The sequence below is a fragment of the Coregonus clupeaformis genome, chromosome 30 (assembly GCF_020615455.1).
Source record: "Coregonus clupeaformis isolate EN_2021a chromosome 30, ASM2061545v1, whole genome shotgun sequence".
Classification (NCBI taxonomy): Eukaryota; Metazoa; Chordata; class Actinopteri; order Salmoniformes; family Salmonidae; genus Coregonus; species Coregonus clupeaformis.
Genome location: NC_059221.1, coordinates 24,117,178 through 24,139,537, shown reverse-complemented (window position 1 = coordinate 24,139,537; position 22,360 = coordinate 24,117,178). Strand labels below are relative to the sequence as shown.

General features: G+C 48.7%; 1 protein-coding gene across 6 annotated transcripts in view; it reads right to left on the bottom strand.

Moving 5' to 3' along the window:
• LOC121546046 (protein NDRG3-like) overlaps positions 1-22,360 on the bottom strand; it is a 75,740-nt gene that overhangs the window by 34,908 nt on the left and 18,472 nt on the right. For 5 of the 6 annotated variants that reach the window (XM_041857045.2, XM_041857049.2, XM_041857047.2 and 2 more), the window contains 2 exons: positions 10,725-10,813; positions 9,215-9,247 (listed from right to left, as the gene is read on the bottom strand). In XM_041857045.2, coding sequence (XP_041712979.1) covers positions 9,215-9,247; positions 10,725-10,781 — 90 coding nt within the window. In that variant the 5' untranslated portion in view covers positions 10,782-10,813. The remainder of the gene's footprint in view (positions 1-9,214; positions 9,248-10,724; positions 10,814-22,360) is intronic. The other variant, XM_041857052.2, reaches the window with a different exon arrangement.

The window sequence follows — 22,360 nt, the reverse complement described above, 5'->3', positions numbered from 1 at the left end:
GACTTTCCTGATAGCTACTTTAGAGGAAAAATTTACTTACAATATTCTGATATGTGGTTGTCCCACCTAGCTATCTTAAGATGAATGCACTAACTGTAAGTCGCTCTGGATAAGAGTGTCTGCTAAATGACTAAACTGTAAATGCAAATGGAAGAGGGGTAAGGAAGGGGTGAGGAGGGCTGAAAGAGTGTGAGGATAGGGGAGTGTGTCAGCGCCAGGGGAAGAGGATAAATAAACTACCTGTGGATTGGCTGACACTGAACACCTGACTAAACTATTAGGTTTAGGCATGATATGGTAATAACCTTACATAGACGTCTAATCCATTCCAATCCATTGAGTTCTTAGAAAATGGCGTGTTGGTGGATGATTTGGAATTGGGCATTATCATGTCATGTGCATACCATCCGTTTGTTTTAGGAGGCAGGGGCTTTGTTGGAGGTCTGGCTGCCCCCTCTAAGGAGCCTGGCCTGGGTTTAATCCTCAGTCTGTTCATGGGGAACAATCTGTCTGCTCTGCCTCCCAGGCCTGCTGTCTACAGCCCCAGCACAGAGACGGAGGGAGCATTAGCATGAATGGGGGAGGGTGGGGAGGGGGGAGGGTTACATGCAGATTTGGGATGTCAAGAAGACAATATGGCTTTCTCAGCCAGTGCAACTCAATATTAGGAAGGTGTTCCTAATGTTTGGTATACTCAGTGTACACACACAGAGACACTGTGGCAGAAATACTGTAGCTCTGCTAAAACGAGTACCCAATGGATTTGGAGGACAGGATTAGGGCTGATTCAGGACAGGGAAAGCAGCCCAAAACTACGCTCCAAACTGGGTCAGTGCTATTGTTGCTACCTCTGCCCAACCCTGGGATCACCAGCTGCCATGGTCACTCTGCCCTGCAGCAGGCTGATCTCTGCACCTCCAACCTGGATACAGTAGGAAAAATGGATGCACTCACTAAGTCGCTCTGGATAAGAGCGTCTGCTAAATGACTAAAATGTAAAATACAAACCCAAATTAGAGCTGATTCCTGGGGTTAGAATGACCATAACCTGGTTAATTGAGGTAAAGTGGCAGTCCTGGAATCACACAACAAATGTTAGATAACACTTTGTTTCCAAGTGGAATGCTGATGAACCATGCCAGTCTAGCTTTGTGTTCATGTTGTGTACCTGATCTGTTAAGTTTTTTTAAACCATTTATGTGGGTCATATGAATGGGGTTGCCAAAGTAATGCTGAGACAAGGATATCCTCCTCAGGCCCAGAAAGGCCCGGATCAGTCTATAGCTGTGCAGACCACCTCTGACATTTGACAGCTTCTATAGTGGAGATCTAAAAGGTGGAGATCTTTGAGAGACATCGGTCTATGAGCATATTCAAACATCTTGATAGGAAACACCTCCCTCATAGTGACATTACTGTGAGGGGGAGAGGGGATACCTGGGCCACATACAGTCCACTATCTACAGGGTATCCACTCTGAGCACATCTTGGGTGTGGGAGAGGCTGAAACCAGGTGTTTTGCTGCAGTGCGAGCGGGTAAGGCTTCTACAACAACTGTTGTGCTCAGCTAACCAACTGCCAACTTGAGATAACAATTGTGCGCGGTGCTGAACTATCAGCTCAAGAATTGTCACAAGAAATAGTAACTTCATGCTTGCATAGAAATAGATCTATTCAGAATAATGTAGGTCATGGCATCAGCCACAGAGGGCGCTACATATTTACTAATTACCATAACAGTGTTTACACTGACCTGTGCATTCACCTACCCCTCCTCCTCTCCACCTCTACCCCTGTCCCTGACGGCCGTGTTGGGATATAAATATCTTGACCGTATTGCTCCTATAACGACTCCATCAGAATAAATCAATCAATCTCTCGGCAGGCGGCTTCCCAACATCTATCGGCAGGCAGGAGTTAGGACCCTGCCCTTCAGCAGCCCATCTAGGTCACATGGCACCAGGGGAGACAGCATGACCGACCTATAGGGAAAACACTGAGTGGATGTGATAGGGAAGGTTGCTGTCAGCACTGTAGTTTAAGCCCAGACCTTGTGCCAGTCAAATCCACTCCTGTCCCGATGCAGGCTCACCGGCTGCTGTGATGCCATATGCAGAAAACAGGCAGGCCACATGACAGGCCAGATCGGAGGATAGTTTGGTGTCAAGCCGTCACATCAACTACAATCACACCAGTACGATAAATGTATGCACTCACTACTGCAAGTCGCTCTGGATAGGAGCGTCTGCTAAATGACTAAAATGTAACGAATAAAAACCAAGCACAGAATGATGGCCTAAACCTGTCCAGTCAGGGACACCATTATCAAATTAAAGCACACTTTTCATTAGCCTCGAGAGCCACCCTGATCTCGCAAACTTACATGAATGGTTTGCTGCATGGACACACGATATGTGTTCAGCAAACCATTCATGTAGTCCCGTGTAGCTCAGTTGCCTGTCTGCATGTGCCTGTCTGCATGTGCCTGTCTGCATGTGCCTGTCTGCATGTGCCTGTCTGCATGTCCCTGTCTGCATGTGCCTGTCTGCATGTCCCTGTCTGCATGTGCCTGTCTGCATGTGCCTGTCTGCATGTCCCTGTCTGCATGTCCCTGTCTGCATGTCCCTGTCTGCATGTGCCTGTCTGCATGTGCCTGTCTGCATGTGCCTGTCTGCATGTGCCTGTCTGCATGTGCCTGTCTGCAGGCAACTGGGGGAGGGCGCTGTGTTGCCGGCAGGGGGGAGGGCGCTGGGTTGCCGGCAGGGGGGAGGGCGCTGTGTTGCCGGCAGGGGGAGGGTGCTGGGTTGCCATGAGGGGGGAGGGCGCTGGGTTGCCATGAGGGGGGAGGGCGCTGGGTTGCCATGAGGGGGGAGGGCGCTGTGTTGCCAGCAGGGTGGAGGGCGCTGTGTTGCCAGCAGGGGGGAGGGTGCGGTCTCCGCTGGAGAGAGCAGAGGACTCACGGTGGGACGAAGAGGAGGAGTGCTCAGAGTCGATGAAGCTTCCTCCTCTATACCTGCGGTTATATTTAGCTCGATCCTGCGGTGGGACTGGAAACTTGCAAGGCTGGAGATACAAAGCCATTTATTTTCTGTTCCATTAAAGCCTGTGTCTGTCTGTCTGCATGTGTCTGCCTGCATGTGTCTGCATGTGGATGCGCGTCTGACTGCATGTGTCTGTCTGCATGTGTCTGCCTGCGCGTGCCTGCCTGCGCGTCCCTGTCTGCATGCGTCTGTCTGCATGCGTCTGTCTGCATGTGGATGCGCGTCTGACAGCATGTGTCTGTCTGCATGTGTCTGCCTGCGCGTGTCTGTCTGCATGTGTATGTCTGCATGTGTCTGCGTGTCTGTCTGCATGCGTCTGTCTGCATGTGGATGCGCGTCTGTCTGCATGTGGATGCGCGTCTGTCTGCATGTGCCTGTCTGCATGTGGATGCGCGTCTGTCTGCATGCGTCTGTCTGCATGTGGATGCGTGTCTGTCTGCATGTGCCTGCCTGCATGTGCCTGCCTGCATGTGCCTGCCTGCATGTGCCTGCCTGCATGTGTCTGCATCTGCGTGCGTTGGTCTGCCTGCCTGCGTCTGCCTGTCTGTGTGTGTGTCCCCGTCTGTCTGTGTGTGCTTGAAACCGCCAAGACGAGGTCAACCTGGAAGTAAATGGTGCTTCATAAGCCCGCTGAGACACAGGATGTTAATTAAGGAAGAAGAAAAGCACTGAAGGAAGAGAGGAGAGTCATTTAGAGAATGAGATGCAGCAAGGCTTCTCTCAAGGCTCCTGCAGGCGGCTGGGTTGCATGTATTACATTGCAAAGCCTCAGGGTTGTTAGGATTCAGTGAATCAAATCAAATCGTATTGGTCACATGCGCCGAATACAACAGGTGCAGACATTACAGTGAAATGCTTACTTACAGCCCTTAACCAACAGTGCATTTATTTTTAACAAAAAAAGTAAAAAATAAAACAAAAAAAGTGTTGAGAAAAAAAAGAGCAGAAGTGAAATAAAATAACAGTAGGGAGGCTATATATACAGGGGGGTACCGGTGCAGAGTCAATGTGCGGGGGCACCGGCTAGTTGAGGTAGTTGAAGTAATAAGTACATGTGGGTAGAGTTAAAGTGACTATGCATAAATAATTAACAGAGTAGCAGCAGCGTAAAAAGGATGGGGTGGGGGGGCAGTGCAAATAGTCCGGGTAGCCATGATTAGCTGTTCAGGAGTCTTATGGCTTGGTGGTAGAAGCTGTTGAGAAGTATTTTGGACCTAGACTTGGCACTCCGGTACCGTTTGCCGTGCGGTAGCAGAGAGAACAGTCTATGACTAGGGTGGCTGGAGTCTTTGACAATTTTGAGGGCCTTCCTCTGACACCGCCTGGTATAGAGGTCCTGGATGGCAGGAAGCTTGGCCCCAGTGATGTACTGGGCCGTACGCACTACTCTCTGTAGTGCCTTGCGGTCGGAGGCCAAACAGTTGCCATACCAGGCGGTGATGCAACCAGTCAGGATGCTCTCGATGGTGCAGCTGTAGAATTTTTTGAGGATCTGAGGACCCATGCCAAATCTTTTCAGTCTCCTGAGGGGGAATAGGCTTTGTCGTGCCCTCTTCACGACTGTCTTGGTGTGTTTGGACCATGATAGTTCGTTGGTGATGTGGACACCAAGGAACTTGAAGCTCTCAACCTGTTCCACTACAGCCCCGTCGATGAGAATGGGGGCGTGCTCAGTCCTCTTTTTTTCCTGTAGTCCACAATCATCTCCTTTGTCTTGGTCACGTTGAGGGAGAGGTTGTTGTCCTGGCACCACACGGCCAGGTCTCTGACCTCCTCCCTATATGCTGTCTCATCGTTGTCGGTGATCAGGCCTACCACTGTTGTGTCGTCGGCAAACTTAATGATGGTGTTGGAGTCGTGCCTGGCCATGCAGTCATGGGTGAACAGAGAGTACAGGAGGGGACTGAGCACGCACCCCTGAGGGGCCCCCGTGTTGAGGATCAGTGTGGCAGATGTTGTTACCTACCCTTACCACCTGGGGGCGGCCCACACTCATACATCCACACTCAGTCTAATAACAGCAATCTACTACATATCAACCCAGCTCATCTCACGCTGACAACATACAGCGCCCACGCCGCGTCACTCTATCTGCCACAATTAGTTGATTGGCCAATCAATCACCATAGAGAGGTGTCCGACAGGTTCACGAGAGGAGTGCGTGTGTGTGTGTATTTTTAGTCTGACTGAGGGAAATAAGTCAACCATGATGATGTGTCATAGGGAGAAGGAACCAAAACTATCATCATCTTTATGCACATTACAACATCACTTACTATGATGGTTTTGGTCGGACTGCCACCCAGAAACCACCACAGACACAAAACACAAACAATCGCTGTGCATTCCCAAGAAGGGCTCAAGAAGACTAATGAGCACAGCAAAGCTGCAACGATCTCACAGACAAAAAGCAAACATTGCCTGCCCCCCACACCTAACTTATAGTGGGGTGGTAGATGCCCAGTTTCCCTTATGGCTCAGCTCAGGTGCCAACATACACCATAAACATATACATAATTTACAAACACACACACGTGAGCTCAGACAGATCCAGCTCAGAGAGACCCAAGCTCATGAGCTCCATCAGCGGATGTTTATTTAGAATGGAAAATGAGAGTGTTTATGCAACAAATGTTAGTGCATCAACTCGTATCGCATAGATTCGTTCCTCTAATCAAATCATTTCAAACTAAAACGTATGGTTCCTTTATGGTATCAGAGCCCATGTATCTAGATGCGTATCGAATCATATTGAAAGGAAAAGATGCACATCCCCTCAGACTGACCATTCTACTGTGGGTAGGCCTAAAGATGCAACGATCTCTCAGACTGACCATCCTACTGTGGGTAGGCATAAAGCTAAAACGATCTCAGACTGACCATCCTACTGTGGGTAGGCCTAAAGATGCAACGATCTCAGACTGACCATCCTACTGTGGGTAGTCCAAAAGATGCAACGATCTCGACTGACCATCCTACTGTGGGTAGGCATAAAGCTAAAACGATCTCAGACTGACCATCCTACTGTGGGTAGTCCAAAAGATGCAACGATCTCAGACTGACCATCCTACTGTGGGTAGGCCTAAAGCTGCAGCTGCAGCGATCTCAGACTGACCATCCTACTGCGGGTAGGCCTAAAGCTGCAGCGATCTCAGACTGACCATCCTACTGTGGGTAGTCCAAAAGATGCAACGATCTCAGACTGACCATTCTACTGTGGGTAGGCCTAAAGCTGCAGCGATCTCAGACTGACCATCCTACTGTGGATAGGCCTAAAGGGCCATCCACACCAAGGAAGATAGATCTAGATGCGTATCGAATCATATTGAAAGGAAAAGATGCACATCCCCTCAGACTGACCATCCTACTGTGGGTAGGCATAAAGATGCAACGATCTCAGACTGACCATCCTACTGTGGGTAGTCCAAAAGATGCAACGATCTCAGACTGACCATCCTACTGTGGGTAGGCATAAAGATGCAACGATCTCAGACTGACCATCCTACTGTGGGTAGTCCAAAAGATGCAACGATCTCAGACTGACCATCCTACTGTGGGTAGGCCTAAAGATGCAACGATCTCTCAGACTGACCATCCTACTGTGGGTAGGCCTAAAGCTAAAACGATCTCAGACTGACCATCCTACTGTGGGTAGTCCAAAAGATGCAACGATCTCAGACTGACCATCCTACTGTGGGTAGGCCTAAAGCTGCAGCTGCAGCGATCTCAGACTGACCATCCTACTGTGGGTAGTCCAAAAGATGCAACGATCTCAGACTGACCATCCTACTGTGGGTAGGCCTAAAGCTGCAGCGATCTCAGACTGACCATCTTACTGTGGGTAGGCCTAAAGCTGCAGCGATCTCAGACTGACCATCCTACTGTGGGTAGGCCTAAAGATGCAGCGATCTCAGACTGACCATCCTACTGTGGGTAGGCCTAAAGCTGCAGCGATCTCAGACTGACCATCCTACCGTGGGTAGGCCTAAAGCTGCAGCGATCTCAGACTGACCATCTTACTGTGGGTAGGCCTAAAGCTGCAGCGATCTCAGACTGACCATCCTACTGTGGGTAGGCCTAAAGCTGCAGCGATCTCAGACTGACCATCCTACTGTGGGTAGGCCTAAAGCTGCAGCGATCTCAGACTGACCATCCTACTGTGGGTAGGCCTAAAGCTGCAGCGATCTCAGACTGACCATCCTACTGTGGGTAGGCCTAAAGCTGCAGCGATCTCAGACTGACCATCCTACTGTGGGTAGGCCTAAAGGGCCGTCCACACCAAGGAAGATAACTATAAACCTGCCATGCTAGTGTTACTTAACTTGTGGTCTCATTTCGATCCTCTTCCACTGTGTTGTTGGGGTCGAACTAAATCATGTATGAGTCATGAATCATGTATTACAAAATACTTCTGTAATGAAACACTTTTGCTGGGAGGTGAAGAAAATCTGTCTGAAGTTACAAGATGGAAATATTTGAATAGCAGAAGTGGGTAAAGCTCTGAAGACATCCAGCATCTTTTTGGATTGCTTTGGTCTAATTCTCGACTAGTATATATTTGAATCCTTAACTGACAACTACAAAAAGAGTGGAGAACAATAACGAGAGCTATTGTTTAGATCACTTTCAGAGCAATGTTTTCCCTGTCCCTCCTACGACAACATATTGACAACCCATCTAAAACGTGTGCTATAGAAGTGTTCTTGGTTGTAGGTGGGCGCTGCTGCTTGGAGAGGAGAAGGCAGAGAGCATGGTCAGCTTGCCTGAATAACTGGGCATGTGTGAGCATATTGGTGGGTGGCCACCTTAATTATAGGACGACTTCGGAGAATGATGATCCACGACAAACAGCGCACGAGAAGGTCAGTTTCTGATGGTAGGCCTATCTGTTAACGCCGATACATCCTGACAAAATACACACTATGACAGGCCTGCTAATGTGCCTTTCTGGACCTTGTAAACTGTCGAGAAAAGACCCATTATTGATCCAAATGGTTGCCTAATCAGGCCTAGGCTAGATTATTATTATTTCGGAATGAAACATGCAAAATAATAATAAAAATAAAAACAAAAACATGCATTCAAAAAGGCAGGGCTTTTTAGCGGTTATTGAAATTCACTGCAGTTTAGACTATAATTATTTACTCACTAGGAAAAATATATAAAATCCATTATTGCAATGTGTTATAGCCTAGTTATGATCATTTTCTTGTCCCTAAAAAGCTTAATCAATTGGGGAGATTTTCAAGCTGGAGCGCAGCCTGGGGAGCACACTATCCTAGCCTACCTGTCATTTCATTATCTGATAAAATATATTTCACTGTGTAAATTAATTGGTTAGGCTATAGGCTATTCACTGCAGTATTAGGCCTAATATTTAGCTAATGAATTATGGGTTGCATACGCTTCTAACTTAGGCCACACATCTCTCGTCTATCTTCACGGTTCACTTCGCGCTTTTGCTTTTCAAATCCATTTTGGAATACCGACTGTCCAAACAGCAAGCTACAAGTGACCAAAATCGGATGTGCGTGTGTTCAGACAGCAGTCATTTTGCTGACATGGCTACGCTAGTTGTCATAGCAACGACGAGTGTGCGCGCAGTGGTTGTGTAGGCTGATTGGTAGTGGTGCTTGTGCTTCCCATCACTCAGAAGTTATGTAGCAAGCTAAGGTGACAACAATACCTGCCATGGACGTTTCCCAGTTGCTTTGAATGTTCAAAATCATAGTGTAAGAAAACTTAAAGCCTCAAAACGAGTCCATTTTGGTTAGCCACAGCAGTCAACTAGCTAGCTAGGTAGCTGTTTAGCCTTCTAGCACATTCACAAATTTTTTGTAAATAATGACCAAGCTAGTTAGCTACCACATGTTCTTGTCAAACTGTCAACAGAGTAGCTAGCAAGAAACAAGATATGCCAAATAACAGTCTAAAACCACTTGAGGGCAAATAAATCCGATTTTACCACTCATGGCCAGGGATCAGATTTGTATCTGATTTCAAACCATGTATGAAAGCGGTTTGAAATGTGGCTTGAAATATCTGATTCCATGTGCTTTTTGGCTGTTCAGACTGCAGGAAAAATAACAGATTCTATCAGATATGCCAAAAAATAGGATTTTAGTCACTTCAAACTGCCAATGTGAACACTGCTTAAGAGACGTTTCACTCACCTGACAGTCAAAGTCCTGGAAGTTACGCCCATTCTGCAGAGAGAAGAGAAGAACAATTAGATGTATTTAAGTCATAAATGAGGGCCATATCTTTTTTTGTTTGTTTTTGATTGAACGGGATCTTAAGCACTTAGAAATCCGTAACATACATGTATTGTACGAATTGACATTCGGAACATATCATGTGAAATGGATGAAGTTGTGACACATTTTGGGGACCCGTTTTGGCTCACGAGTGCTAGTTTCAAAACTACTGGCTGAAATTATATAAAACATTTATAAAGTTTCTTTAATCTTCTAGAGAGCGAGCAAAAGAGAAAGCACATGTGGGTAAAAAGCTCCTCTTCTCACTTAGTCCCCCTCTTTCTGCTCCAAGGCCTGCTGAAGAGTCTGTAGAGCCAGAGGGCAACAAGAGCCATCTTAGATCAATGTGTGGAGTAGATTACGTCTAGTGGCTGATGCCAGGGCCTGCCTGCCTCTCTCTCTCTCTCGCTCCGTCTCGCTGTGTGTGTGTGTGCTCCCAGCACTGTGGAGGACACCCTGTGTTCTCAGTGTGTCATTACTGTCCTCCTACTGAGCTCCCACCCACCCTCATCATTAGCAGTGATGTACTGCTGGAGCGGAGAGTGGAGACACTGAGCAGATGTCGCTGAGGAGCTAATACAGGATCATTACTGCCATGAAGACCTTTACACAGGCACAACGCACACACACACACACACACACACACACGCACATTCCCCACTACAGTCAGTCAGGCCCTTTCATTCTAACAAGGCAGGGTCAAGGGGTTTATGATTTGCAGAGTGGTTCAAGTGCCTCAGCCACCCACCATAGTGTAGTGAGCAAAGTGGGACACTGTTTTGAAACTTTAAATGGCTGATTCACTGTGATATCAAACACAGCGCAGCTAAGCAAGCCCTCTTCCTGGCAATGTAAACAACCTTACATCAGCTCCCAGTATCTGCTAGCTACCACTATAGTCTAATCTAATCTGCCATCACATCTAATAACATCTCATATCCATCTAATTTTGTCTCAGTCTAATTTCATATCAGCCTCTCTCTCCTCTCCCCCAGCGATCGACTTGGGCAGGAGCTCACCGGAGCTGAGTACCGGCACCTCAAATGTTCTAGTGCTGGAGCTCCTGCACGTAAATATAAACAGTACCGGCACCCAAAATGAGTACCGGCACCTATTTTCAGTCCAAGTCCTGCTCTCCCCTATATCACTCCCCCTGCAGCACCTCCAGCCCCACCACCACGTACCCCAGCCAGAGTCTGGTTTCCCTGGGTAACCAGCAGCAGCAGCACCCTGGGGCCTGGCAGGCAGATTGATCAAATGTAACTAAAGGAGTAGATCTATGCGGAGAATGCAGACTGACTGAATGGCAGAGCTGTGCAGTGACCCTCTGTTCATATGCTGGTGCTGAGCTGATCAGGCCAGGCTAGTGACCGGTGAACCTATTTGTGGGAGTAGAGGAGTGTGTTTGTTCTTCCTGTCCACTCACCTTATCTGTGAGCAGGGGCTTGATCTCAGTCAGCTGCACGTCCTGGAGCTCATCCATCTCAACTTAGGTCTGACAGCTGTCAATCACACCTGATGGAGACAGAGAGAGAAGTGTATCAGTCTTCTTCACAGGAAGCAGTAGTAAGCTCCTACTACCACCACCAACTTATTTCCCTGACTTCAACGCCCTGAGTGATATCCTCTATCCTGCCAGCATCAATAGAAGTCTGAGGAGGAGGAGAGCAAACTCAAAAACTGATCAGGAGAAACCAAGAGAGAAACAACAGCGGGCTCCGTTGCCATGGACACCAAGTGTCCTCTTGACATTGTTCACTAGATAGGAACAGGATACTGTAATGGTGGATTAGGATGTGTTGACTGGAGCTCTGCTACACACAGAAAGGGAGCAGAACTGGGAAGGGACAGAGCAGGAAGAATCCTGTTAAGGAGAGATGAGGACATAGATAGCTGATGTCCTGACATGGAGAGGGAGCATTGATGTAGTAGTACGGACACCCATCTAACGCCTGGCTGTGAATTGTCACTATAATAACTCCCACAGTTCTATTTTATAACAAATGTAAATGAGATTCAAATCGCAGTAGTAGCCTAGCTACTCAAGTAGTCAGAATCCCTAAATGGATACTAGTATGACGGATTTCAGCCATTCACTGGCAGACATTTTCCACTGAACACTAACAGTGCACCAAAATAGTTCCCATATTATTGCACAGAGGGTGCAATAAGAAAGGGAAAATAAATGATGTGCGTTGTGTGCAGTTGGCATGTCAACGCCGTACTCAGTGTCACGGTTTCGGCCGAGGCTGCTCCTCCTCCTGGTTCGGGCAGGCATCGGCGGTCGTCGTCCCCGGAGTACTAGCTGCCACCGATCTATGTTTCATGTTCGTTTGGTTTGGTCTTGATGTTGTACACCTATGTCTAGTTAGTCCTCATTAGTGTTCTATTTAAGTCTCGTTGGGTGTGTCTGTGTTTGTGTGTGATTGTTCCTGTCGTATGTTTGCTTGTCGATTTCCTTATTAGCTCGGTTGAGCTTTACTCCACTGTGTTGGAGCGTTTTACGCACCTGTGTAGTGCGCCTTTTGTTTGTCGCCTACGTGCGTAGTTTCGCCTTCGGGCAAGTTTGTTCTGTTTTCCTTGTTGGATTTCCACTAAAGTCTTTTGGACTATACTTCGGTGTCCTGCGCTTGATTCCACCACTACACCCACCTACAGCATTTATGACAGAATCACACACCATAAGAATGGAATCAGCAGGAGCCGCAGCAGCCCAGGCGACGCTGGAGGACAGGGTCCGTGAACAGAGTGACCAGATCCTGCAGATGGGGTCCGCACTGCAGGAGGTGATCACCACCATCCGAGGCTGGGGGACTCCTACACCGCCATCCTCTCTGCCAGCCCCATCGGGAAGTCAGCCCATTCCCGCTCCGGAACCCAGAGGAGTTCGACTCTCGCTCCCGAGGGCCTACGATGGGACCGCCCTCGGGACATGAGAGCGTGTCCGCCCTGATCTCCTGCCTTTCCAGGAAGGCGTTGGAATGGGCCAACGCAGAGTGGAGGAGGATCGACGCGAACACCATCACCTACGACGAGTTCTCCCGCCGCTTCAGGGCGGTGTTTGACTCATCCCCGAGGGGAAGCGGCGGGGGAGCGTCTGGTCTTCCTCCGGCAGGGGAGGAGGAGTGCTCAGGAGTTCGCCTTAGAATTCCGTACTCTAGCGGCGGATGCAGGGTGGAATGAGCGGGCTCTCATCGATCACTACAGATGTAGTCTACGCGAGGACGTCCGTAGGGAGCTGGCCTGTAGGGACACCAGCCTCTCGTTCGACCAGTTGGTCGACATGTCCATCAGGCTGGATAACCTGCTAGCTACCCGCGGACGTTCCGAGGGGGGTCCGTCCATTTCACCCTCCAGCGCCTCCGAGCCGTGCCCCATGGAGCTCGGGGGCGCTGGCGCTAGAGAGCGGAGGAGGAAGAGCCCGAGGGGGCCTGTCTCCTGCACCAAGTGCGGTCGTGGAGGGCACACTGCGGCCAGGTGCTGGGGAGGGTTCTCCGAGGGAGAGGACAACAGGCCACGCACTGGGGGGGCCTCCCAGGTGAGTAGACGCCCCGCTTACCCAGAGCTTTCTGTTGCGCACTTTTGTATACCTGTTGGTTTTCCACAGGTTGCACCTCATTCCCAGCATAAGGCACTAGTAGATTCAGGCGCAGCTGGGAATTTTGTTGATCGAAAGTTTTGTTTAGAGTTAGGGATCCCTCTCCTACCTGTTGACAAACCTTTTCCCGTACATGCCTTAGATAGCCGCCCGTTGGGGTCGGGGTTGATCAGGGAGGTCACAGCGCCACTTAGGATGTGTGCGCAGGGGGGTCATGAAGAGACTATACAGCTGTATCTGATCGACTCTCCTGCGTACCCAGTGGTGCTGGGGATTCCCCTGGTTAAGCACCCATAACCCTGCTATTTCGTGGCAACAGAGGGCTCTCGATGGGTGGTCTGCTCAGTGTGAGGGGCGATGTCTGGGTGTTTCCGTGGGGCGACTTCGGTGGAAAGTCCAAACCAAGTGCCCGCACTGCACATTCCGCCTGAATATGGGGATTTAGCTCTTGTGTTTAGCAAAACTAGGGCGACGCAGTTGCCTCCCCATAGACAGGGGGATTGTGCGATTGATCTCCAGGCAGGAGCAGCGCTCCCACGGAGCCATGTGTATCCTTTGTCTCAAGAGGAGAGGAAAGCTATGGAGACTTACATAGCCGAATCTTTGAGACAGGGATACATTCGGCCTTCCATTTCCCCCGCCTCTTCGAGTTTCTTTTTTTGTGAAAAAGAAAGATGGAGGGTTGCGCCCGTGCATTGATTACCGTGGTCTCAATCAGATTACTGTGAAATACAGTTATCCACTACCTCTGATTGCGACCATGACGGAGTCATTGCATGGGGCACGGTTTTTCACAAAATTGGATCTCAGGAGCGCGTATAACTTGGTGCGCATTAGGGAGGGCGATGAATGGAAAACGGCGTTTAGTACCACGTCAGGTCATTTCGAGTATCTTGTCATGCCATATGGGTTGATGAATGCTCCATCAGTCTTCCAATCCTTCGTAGATGACATTTTCCGGGATATGCAGGGACAAGGGGTGGTCGTGTACATTGATGATATTCTGGTGTACTCCGTCTACCCGAGCCGAGCATATAACCCTGGTGCGACGTGTATTGAGGAGGCTGTTGGAGCACGACCTATATGTCAAGGCAGAGAAATGTCTGTTTTTCCAGGAGTCGGTCTCCTTTTTTGGGTTATCGGTTGTCCGCGTCAGGGGTGAGAATGGAGGTGGATCGTGTGTCCGCTGTGCGTAATTGGCAAAATCCAACCACTGTAAAAGAGGTGCAGCAGTTCTTGGGCTTTGCAAATTACTACCGGAGGTTTATCCGGGGTTTTGGACAGGTGGCAGCTCCCATCACGTCCCTTCTGAAGGGGGGTCCGGTGCGCCTGCAGTGGTCAGCTGATGCGGACAGGGCCTTTGGGAGACTGAAGGACCTGTTTACGTCGGCTCCGGTGCTGGCGCATCCGGATCCCACAATTCCATTTCAGGTTGAGGTGGACGCGTCTGAGGCTGGTATAGGGGCCGTTCTCTCTCAACGGTCCGGCTCGCCACCTAAACTCCGCCCCTGTGCTTTTTACTCCAAAAAGCTCAGCCCGGCGGAGCGTAACTATGACGTTGGGGACAGGGAGCTGTTAGCTGTAGTTCAAGCCCTTAAGGTGTGGAGGCATTGGCTTGAGGGGGCTCAACACCCTTTCCTCATTTTGACTGACCATCGGAACCTGGAGTACATCCGGGCAGCGAGGAGACTGAACCTCGCCAGGCTCGATGGAGTATGTTTCTCACCAGGTTCGTATTTAAAATCACGTACATCCCTGGGTCCCAGAATGGTAAGGCAGATGCACTGTCCCGGCGGTATGACACGGAGGAGAGGTCCGTTGAGCCTACTCCCATACTACCGGAGTCTTGCCTTGTGGCACCGGGTAGTGTGGGAGGTCGATGCCGAGATCGAGCGAGCGTTGCGTGCACCGACCCCAGCCCTCCACAATGTCCTGAGGGTCGGAGGTACGTTCCGCTCGAGATTCGGGATCGACTCATCTACTGGGCTCACACGTCACCCTCCTCTGGACATCCGGGTATTGGCCGGACAGTACATTGCCTTAGCACTAAATACTGGTGGCCTACTTTGGCTAGGGATGTGAGGGTTTACGTCTCCTCCTGCTCGGTGTGCGCCCAGTGTAAGGCGCCCCGACATCTGCCCAGGGGTAAGTTACAGCCCCTACCCGTTCCACAACGACCATGGTCCCACCTCTCGGTGGATTTTGTAACAGACCTTCCCCTCTCTCAGGGGAATACCACCATCCTGGTCGTTGTGGACCGGTTCTCTAAGGCCTGTCGTCTTCTCCCTATGTCGGGTCTTCCTACTGCCCTACGGACCGCTGAGGCCCTATTTACCCACGTCTTCCGGCATTACGGTGTCCCCGAGGATATAGTGTCTGATCGAGGCCCTCAGTTTACCTCCCGTGTGTGGAGAGCGTTTATGGAGCGTTTGGGGGTCTCGGTTAGCCTTACCTCTGGGTACCACCCGGAGAGTAACGGGCAGGTAGAACGTGTTAACCAGGATGTGGGTAGGTTTCTGAGGTCGTATTGCCAGGACCGGCCTGAGGAGTGGGCGCGTTACATTCCCTGGGCCGAGATGGCCCAGAACTCTCTCCGCCACTCCTCTACTAACCTAACCCCTTTCCAATGTGTATTGGGTTACCAGCCGGTTCTGGCACCATGGCAGCAGAGCCAGATCGAGGCCCCTGCGGTGGATGATTGGATGAGGCGCTCGGAAGAGACGTGGAATGCTGCCCACGTCCACCTGCAGCGGGCCGTCCGTCGTCACAAGGCGGCGCCCGATCTCCACCGCAGTGAGGGGCCGGTGTACGCACCTGGAGATCGAGTCTGGCTCTCTACCAGAAACCTGCCCCTCCGCCTGCCCTGCCGGAAGCTGGGTCGGCGGTTTGTGGGGCCCTTTAAAGTCCTGAGAAGATTGAACGAGGTGTGTTATAGGTTACATCTACCTGTTGAATATAAGAATATTAACCCCTCGTTCCATGTGTCTCTTCTCAGGCCGGTGGTAGCTGGTCCACTCCAGGACAATGAGATAGGAGAGACTCCTCCGCCCCATTGGACATCGAGGGGCTCCGGCGTACACCGTTCGGTCCATCTTGGACTCCAGACGCCGGATGGGGGGTCTCCAGTATCTCGTGGAGTGGGAGGGGTACGGCCCGGAGGAGCGGTGCTGGGTGCCGTGGAGGGACATCCTAGACCCATCTCTCCTGTCGGAGTTCCACCGGGACCATCCCGCGCGCCCTGCTCCGCGTCCTCCTGGTCGTCCCCGAGGCCGGGGTCGGCGCACGGCTGGAGCCGCGCGTCAAGGGGGGGGTACTGTCACGGTTTCGGCCGAGGCTGCTCCTCCTCCTGGTTCGGGCAGGCATCGGCGGTCGTCGTCCCCCGGAGTACTAGCTGCCACCGATCTATGTTTCATGTTCGTTTGGTTTGGTCTTGATGTTGTACACCTGTGTCTAGTTAGTCCTCATTAGTGTTCTATTTAAGTCTCGTTGGGTGTGTCTGTGTTTGTGTGTGATTGTTCCTGTCGTATGTTTGCTTGTCGATTTCCTTATTCGCTCGGTTGAGCTTTACTCCACTGTGTTGGAGCGTTTTACGCACCTGTGTAGTGCGCCTTTTGTTTGTCGCCTACGTGCGTAGTTTCGCCTTCGGGCAAGTTTGTTCTGTTTTCCTTGTTGGATTTCCACTAAAGTCTTTTGGACTATACTTCGGTGTCCTGCGCTTGATTCCACCACTACACCCACCTACAGCATTTATGACACTCAGACAGCGAACCTCATCTCCCTCCCCATGGGGCGTCATTGGGGACAGTCCCTTGTCCTGTCACAGTTTTGGGACACTGTAAAGTCCATGGAGAATAAGAGCACTTCCTCCCAGCTGCCCACTGCACTGAGGCTAGGAAACACTATCACCACCGATAAATCTACAATAATCGAGAATTTCAACAAGCATTTTGCTACAGCTGGCCATGCTTTCCATCTGGCTACCACTAACCCGGCCACCAACTCTGCACCCTCTGCTGCAACTTGCCCATGCCCCCCCCGCTTCTCCTTCACACAAATTCAGACAGCTGATGTTTTGAAAGCGCTGCAAAATCTGGACCCCTACAAATCAGCTGGGCTAGACAATCTGGACCCTTTCTTTCTAAAACTAGCCGCCGAAATTGTCGCAACCCCTATTACTAGTCTGTTCAACCTCTCTTTCATAACGTCTGAGATCCCCAGAGATTGAAAGCTGCCGCGGTCATCCCCCTCTTCAAAGGGGGTGACACTCTAGATCCAAACTGCTACAGACCTATATCCATCCTGCCCTGCCTTTCGAAAGTATTCAAAAGCCAAGTTAACAAACAGATCACCGACCATTTCGAATACCACCGTACCTTCTCCGCTATGCAATCCGGTTTCCGAGCTGGTCACGGGTGCACTTCAGCCACGCTCAAGGTCCTAAACGATATTATAACCACGATTGATAATAGACAGTACTGTGCAGCCGTCTTCATCGACCTGGCCAAGGCTTTCGACTCTGTCAACCACCGCATTCTTATTGGCAGACTAAATAGCCTTGGTTTCTCAAATGACTGCCTCGCCTGGTTCACCAACTACTTCTCAGATAGAGTTCAGTGTGTCAAATCGGAGGGCCTGTTGTCTGGACCTATGGCAGTCTCTATGGGGGTGCCACAGGGTTCAATTCTTGGGCTGACACTTTTCTCCGTGTATATCAATGATGTCGCTCTTGCTGCTGGTGACTCTCAGATCCACCTCTACGCAGACGACACCATTTTGTATACATCTGGCCCTTCATTGGACACTGTGTTAACAAACCTCCAAACGAGCTTCAATGCCATACAACAATCCTTCAGTAGCCTTCAACTGCTCTTAAACACTAGTAAAACTAAATGCATGCTTTTCAATCGAACGCTGCTAGCACCCGCCCACCCGACTAGAATCACCACTCGACGGGTCTGACCTAGAGTATGTGGACAACTACAAATATCTAGGTGTCTGGTTAGACTGTAAACTCAACTTCCAGACTCGCATAAAGAATCTCCAATCCAAAGTTAAATCTAGAATCGGCTTCCTATTTCGCAACAAAGCCTCCTTCACTCATGCTGCCAAACATGCCCTCGTAAAACTGACTATCCTACCGATCCTTGACTTCGCGATGTCATTTACAAAATAGCCTCCAACACTCTACTCAGCAAATTGGATGTAGTCTATCACAGTGCCATCCGTTTTGTCTCCAAAGCCCCATACACTACCCACCACTGTGACCTGTACGCTCTTGTTGGCTGGTCCTCACTACATGTTCGTCGTCAAACCCACTGGCTCCAGGCCATCTATAAATCACTGCTAGGCAAATCCCCGCCTTATCTTAGCTCATTGGTCACCATAGCAGCACCCACCCGTAGTCTGCGCTCCAGCAGGTATATCTCACTGGTCATTCCCAAAGCCAACACCTCCTTTGGCCGCCATTCCTTCCAGTTCTCTGCTGCCAATGACTGGAACGAATTGCAAAAATCTCTGAAGCTGGAGACTCTTATCTCCCTCAATAACTTTAAGCATCAGTTGTCAGAGCACCTTACCGATCACTGCACCTGTACACAGCCCATCTGAAATTAGCCCACCCAACTACCTCATCCCTATATTGTTATTTATTTTGCTCTTTTTGCACCCCAGTATCTCTATTTGCACATCATCTCTTGCACATCTAGCATTCCAGTGTTAATACTATTGTAATTATTCTGCACTATAGCCTATTTATTGCCTTACCTCCATAACTTGCTACATTTGCACACACTGTATATATATTTTCTGTTGTATTTCTGACTTTATGTTTTTTTTTACCCCATATGTAACTCTGTGTTGTTTTTATTGCACTACTTTGCTTTATCTTGGCCAGGTCGCAGTTGTAAATGAGAACCTGTTCTCAACTGGCTTACCTGGTTAAATAAAGGTGAAATAAATAAATAAATAAAAATAAAAAAAACAGTAGGGGAGCATGTGACAGCGTGTCATCACTGTGTGGCCAACGTCTGAACGCTACAGTAGTGGTGAAATGAGCCAGAACAGAACCAACAAGACAAGGATCTAGCAAAGAGCCCTGGGATCACATGAGGTGGATGTCATCCTTACGGTCATGATGAATGTCCTGTGGTTTATTGAGTGCTCCCCTTTCTCTCAGTGCTGCCATGTCTTTTTAGTGAACGTTGCCAAGTCTGTCCCAGTTCTAAATCTAATTATGCGTGGGGTAGATGAGGACTCATTGTGTAGAGCCAGCGCAAGATGAAAGCTTGTCAGCATGCCTCTGTCTCACACGGTCTCTCTGGAAGACATTTTTCAGACAGAAAACAAGGGATTTGAAAGTGTGGGCTGAAAATAGAATGCATCTTTGATGGGAGCTTTGACGAAGAGCTCTTCAGCAGAGAAGTCAGAGCCTACCACTCAAATAGGTCTCTTTCTATAGTATTGATTGAATTACAAACAGGCAGGAAAACCAAACCTGTGAAGCCCACTAACAGGAAGCTATAAGTGGACGGAGGGCAAAGCAACATCTCCTTACAATCTCTCTCAACTAAAACCAGATCAGCCAAGCATACTGGAGACTGGAGGAGAGTAGGTAATATACCAGGAGGGAGGACGGATCCAAAACGTCCTTCAATGTGACACGAAGCTGAAAGGAAGACAAACAAAGCCAAGACATGTAGTGGCTGATGATGGATGCGCTTGCTGACCCAGGAGATGACGGTTACCATGACTCTTCCTGCAGCTTACCTGCCTGCACACTACTTACAGATCACTGGAGATGCTCTGAACGAAGCAGCCATTATTTCTCCCACCACGTTAGATCAGCTCAATTACTATGTTTAAGTGATTCGCTTTTCAGGAAGAGTGGAATGAAGTCGATGGCAGCCAAGCACAAAGACATTACAGTGCAAGACAACACGGGACGAGAGCAGAAAAGACTGATGTGGACATCCTGGGCTGCCGCGGTAACACATGGTCTGCGGTTGTGAGGCCGGTTGGACGTACTGCCAAATTCTCTAAAACAACGTTGGAGGCAGCTTATTGTAGAGAAATGAACATTCAATTCTCTGGCAACAGCTCTGGTGGACATTCCTGCAGTCAGCATGCCAATTGCACTCTCCCTCAAAACTTGAGACATCTGTGGCATTGTGGTGTGTGACAAAACTGCACATTTTAGAGTGGCATTTTATTGTCCCCAGCACAAGGTGCACCTGTGTAATGATCATGCTGTTTAAATCAGCTTCTTGATATGCCACACCTGTCCGGTGGATGTATTCTCTTGGCACAGGAGAAATGCTCACTAACAGGGATGTATTCTCTTGGCACAGGAGAAATGCTCACTAACAGGGATGTAAACAAATTTGTGCACAACATTTGAGAGCTTTTTGTTCATATGGAACATTTCTGGGATATTTTATTTCAGCTCATGAAACATTGGACCCACACAGTCATCTAGTGTGTGTGTATATATATACAATCATTGGAGAGCACACGCAATGCTGGTGCAGGACATGTGGCATACAAAGTTACAATTATAGGCTAGCGAATTTGAAATATAATAGGGCCTATTTAAAATAATTATAATTAGTAGGCTGACGCATGATCTTTGATAATACGTTGTGTGACGTGCGTACTACCCTGTTCTCTCCATTGCTGCTTTATTCATTCCTCACTCAACAGTTAAACGAAATGAGCTTCGTCATCATTGTAATGACATGTTTGAATAATATAGTACTAGAATAAGTCACACCTTCTCTCTCTTTCAAACTCATTGAGTTATTTTGGCTGCTGTATTTAACGTTCAGCAAACAAGAGCAAGCTTGCATCCCTCTTCGAATAGTCTATTAGTATAAGAAATTATCGAAAATATATCCAACAAGCTACTCTAGTCTAGCTTTTCCTGGGAGAGCAGGTGCACATTGCACAAGAGAACACTGCAGAGGTTATAGCTAAGGTAGAAGCTTATGCATATTAACCCATCATTCATTAGCTAAATATAAGGCTAAAACTGCATTGAATGTATTACCTGAAAGAGGTATGCTAGGACATCTATCTATCTTGAACAGGATTATCTATTTTGGATGCAATTTGAATGGAATTTATGGAGAGAGAAAGAGAGTGCTCGCGTGTGCACTGATTTAATACTATCAGGCCAGAGACCCCAGCACCCCCCCCCCCTCCAAAAAGTGGCATTTCATTTCTGACTTTCATTAATTTGCATGTCCAGCCCTTATATTTAGCCTCAAAATTAAGTGTTTTAACATGTTCTATTCAAAACAATCAGGGCTACTAAATTTGTTTGAAAAAGAGTTGCATTCATACGTTTTGACAAATGTCAATGAATATCCACCACAGCAACTATGTGAGCTTATTACAGTATCATAGACACTATGTCCTGGGATTTCCTATGATCGTCTACGTATCGAACCATTCGAACTCTACAGATGTTTTTGTAAAAAGACCCAGCCCGGGCCCCTTCAGGATCCGCCCTTTTCTCACAAGCCCTACCAGCCTGCTAACGTTACATTAGCACTGAATGAGTTAGCCAGTTGCTATCAACACCTAGCTTACAGCTACATTAAAGTACACCAGTTTTGGAAATATATAACGTCATCTAACCAAACATCAAAGAACGTTAACTGAATATAGCTATCTAAAATGGATAGATTCCAGATGTCAGTCAACTAGCGTGCTACCACTAAGTAAGTTGGAAAAAGTTACAAAACTCATGTAGCCTACAGTCGTGGTCAAAAGTTTTGAGAATGACACAAGTATTGGTCTTCACAAAGTTAGCTGCTTCAGTGTTATGAGATATTTTTGTCAGATGTTACTATGGTATACTGAAGTATAATTACAAGCATTCCACAAGTGTCAAAGGCTTTTATTGACAACTACATTAAGTTTATGCAAAGAGTCAATATTTGCAGTGTGGACCCTTCTTTTTCAAGACCTCTGCAATCCGCCCTGGCATGCTGTCAATTAACTTCTGGGCCACATCCTGACGGATGGCAGCCCATTCTTGCATAATCAATGCTTGGAGTTTGTCAGAATTTGTGGGTTTTTTTGTCCACCCGCCTCATGCTGGAAAAGGCATTGGTCGTCACCAAACTGTTCTTGGACGGTTGGGAGAAGTTGCTCTCGGAGGATGTGTTGGTACCATTCTTTATTCATGGCTGTGTTCTTAGGCAAAATTGTGAGAGTGAGCCCACTCCTTTGGCTGAGAAGCAACCCCACACATGAATGGTCTCAGGATGCTTTACTGTTGGCATGACACAGGACTGATGGTAGCGCTCACCTTGTCTTCTCCGGACAAGGTGTTTTCCGGATGACCCAAACAATCGGAAAGGGGATTCATCAGAGAACATGACTTTACCCCAGTCCTCAGCAATCCAATCCCTGTACCTTTTGCAGAATATCAGTCTGTCCCTGATGTTTTTCCTGGAGAG